A 2,619-nucleotide genomic window follows, 5' to 3' on the forward strand; every position below is an offset into this window, starting at 1 on the left:
CCAGGCTGGTCTCGAACTCACAGAGATCAGCCTGCCTCTGCCTCCTGAGTGCTGGGATTAAAGGCGTGCGCCACCATCGCCCGGCTAGCCTCTGATCTTTATAACTGGAAACTTCATAACCCTTCCTTTTCCCAGGACCCCCAGGCCCTGACTGCCCTTATAGAATCTGTTCTGATTACTCACCAGCCCACTTGGGATGATTGCCAACAGCTTTTGCAGATACTCCTCACTGCAGAGGAAAAACAGCGCGTTTTCCTTGAAGCTCGGAAGAATGTCCTGGGAGCTGATGGAAGGCCAACCCAGTTGCCAAATGAGATAGAGGATGCCTTCCCTTTGACCCGACCCAATTGGGACTTCAATACTCCAGCTGGTAGGGAGCGACTTCGTCTCTACCGCCAAATTCTGTTAGCGGGTCTCCAAGGGGCCAGCAGACGGCCAACTAATTTGGCTAAGGTAAGAGCAATAATACAGGGGCCTGAGGAAACACCTGCAGGATTTTTAGAAAGGCTATTGGAGGGGTACAGAATGTACACCCCTTTTGATCCCTGGCAGCAGATCTCCAGGTTGATATAATAATGTCTTTTATAAGCCAGTCAGCACCTGACATTCGTAGCAAGCTGCAGAGGATGGGACTGCAGGGTTACTCCCTCCAAGATTTAGTAAAGGAGGCAGAGAGAATTTTTAACAAAAGAGAGACACCAGAGGAAAAGGAAGAAACCGTAGTCGTGAGTTAAGTAAGATCTTGGCCACAGCAGTACGCAGTGTAGAGCAACCTATGAAGCGCCAGGACAAGGATAGGGGAGACAAAAGGCGGCCAGGAGTGGACCCAGATCAGTGTGCCCATTGCAAAGAGAGGGGACATTGGATTAAGGACTGCCCAAAACGTCCAGCTGAACCCAAGAAAAAGGCAGTTCCTGTCCTGACCTTGGAAGACAGTGATTAGGACGGCCAGGGCTCAGAGCCCCCCCCCAGCCCCAGGTAACCCTTCTAGTGGGGGGGCACCCTACCACCTTTTTGGTAGACACTGGAGCCCAGCATTCGGTCCTCACCCAAGCAAATGGAACTTTGAGCTCAAAAACCTCTTGGGTTCAGGGGGCCACCGGGGGAAAGATATACCAATGTACCACAGAAAGAAAAGTTAATTTAAACACTGGTCAAGTGACTCATTCCTTCCTCATGGTGCCGGAATGCCCCACCCACTGCTGGGCAGAGACCTCCTGTCCAAAGTTGGGGCACAAATTCACTTCTCAGAAAATGGGGCCTCAGTCATTGACAATACCGACCAGGCTCTTCAAATTCTAACTTTAAGATTAGAGGATGAACATAGACTGTTTGAACTGCCTCCTCCCGCCGAGCTGCCCATTGATGACGAATGGCTCCATGATTTCCCCCAGGCCTAGGCGGAAACCGCAGGTATGGGGCTGGCAAGCAATCAGCCTCCTCTGATAATAGAGCTAAAACCATCAGACTCCAGTTTCCATAAGCTGCGAGGCCAGAGAAGGAATCAGGCCCCACATTCAGAGACTTTTAAAACTGGGCATCTTAAAGGCCTGCCATTCCCCCTGGAACACACCTCTTCTCCCAGTGAAGAAGCCAGGCACAGGGGACTACAGACCAGTCCAAGATTTAAGGGAAGTTAATCTCCCCACTCTAGACATTCATCCTACGGTGCCCAATCCTTATAATCTCTTAAGTACCCTGCCTCCGACCCATGTATGGTGCTCAGTACTTGATTTAAAAGATGCTTTTTTCTGTCTGAGACTTAGCCCTCAGAGCCAGCCATTGTTTGCCTTTGAATGGAAAGATCCTGATTCAGGAGTTTCTGGGCAGCTCACCTGGACAAGACTACCCCAGGGATTCAAAAATTCTCCAACTCTATTCGATGAGGCCCTACACCAGGATCTGGCCAGTTTTCGCACCACCAATCCAGAGGTAATCTTACTTCAATATGTAGATGACCTCCTGCTGGCTGCAGAGACTGAGCAGAAATGCCTCAGAGGGACTCGAGCCCTACTCACCAGATTAGGTGAACTGGGCTACAAGGCATCTGCTAAAAAGGCACAGATCTGCAAGAAGCAAGTAGTCTACCTGGGGTACCTCTTGGAGGGTGGACAGAGATGATTAACAGACAGTCAGAAGCAGGCCGTGGCACAAATTCCCCCTCCCAAAGGGGCACGAGAGGTCCGAGAGTTTCTGGGAACTGCCGGTTTCTGTAGGTTATGGATACCGGGTTTCGCTGAAATGGCTGCCCCACTGTATCCGCTTACCAAAGCCAACGCCCCTTTCTCCTGGGGAGAGGACCAACAATGGGCTTTTGATAAAATAATAAGGGCCCTCCTTTCGGCCCCTGCTTTGAGTCTCCCTGATGTCACCAAACCATTCACCTTATACGTAGATGAGAACAAGGGGGTAGCAAAAGGGGTGCTGACTCTTTCCAGAGTGGGACCCTGGAAAAAGCCAGTGGCCTACATCTCCAAAAAGATGGACAATGTGGTGACAGGATGGCCCCCTTGCCTCCGCATGGTAGCAGCTGTAGCTACCCTGGTCAAAGATGCAGATAAATTGACTCTGGGCCAACTGCTGACTATAATAGCACCTCATGCTTTTTTTTTTTTTTTT

The 2,619-nt window shown here is 50.4% G+C and overlaps 1 protein-coding gene across 1 annotated transcript in view; it reads left to right on the forward strand.

Annotated features, from left to right (window-relative positions):
* The window catches only part of LOC101989031, a 23,173-nt gene extending 22,600 nt beyond the window's left edge, over positions 1-573 (forward strand). Inside the window, exon 3 of the mRNA XM_026787853.1 lies at positions 211-573. Within this exon, the coding sequence (XP_026643654.1) occupies positions 211-573 (363 nt within the window). The remainder of the gene's footprint in view (positions 1-210) is intronic.
* Positions 574-2,619: the final 2,046 nt, after the last annotated feature.

The sequence above is a fragment of the Microtus ochrogaster genome, assembly GCF_000317375.1.
Source record: "Microtus ochrogaster isolate Prairie Vole_2 chromosome 14 unlocalized genomic scaffold, MicOch1.0 chr14_random_1, whole genome shotgun sequence".
Taxonomy (NCBI): Eukaryota; Metazoa; Chordata; class Mammalia; order Rodentia; family Cricetidae; genus Microtus; species Microtus ochrogaster.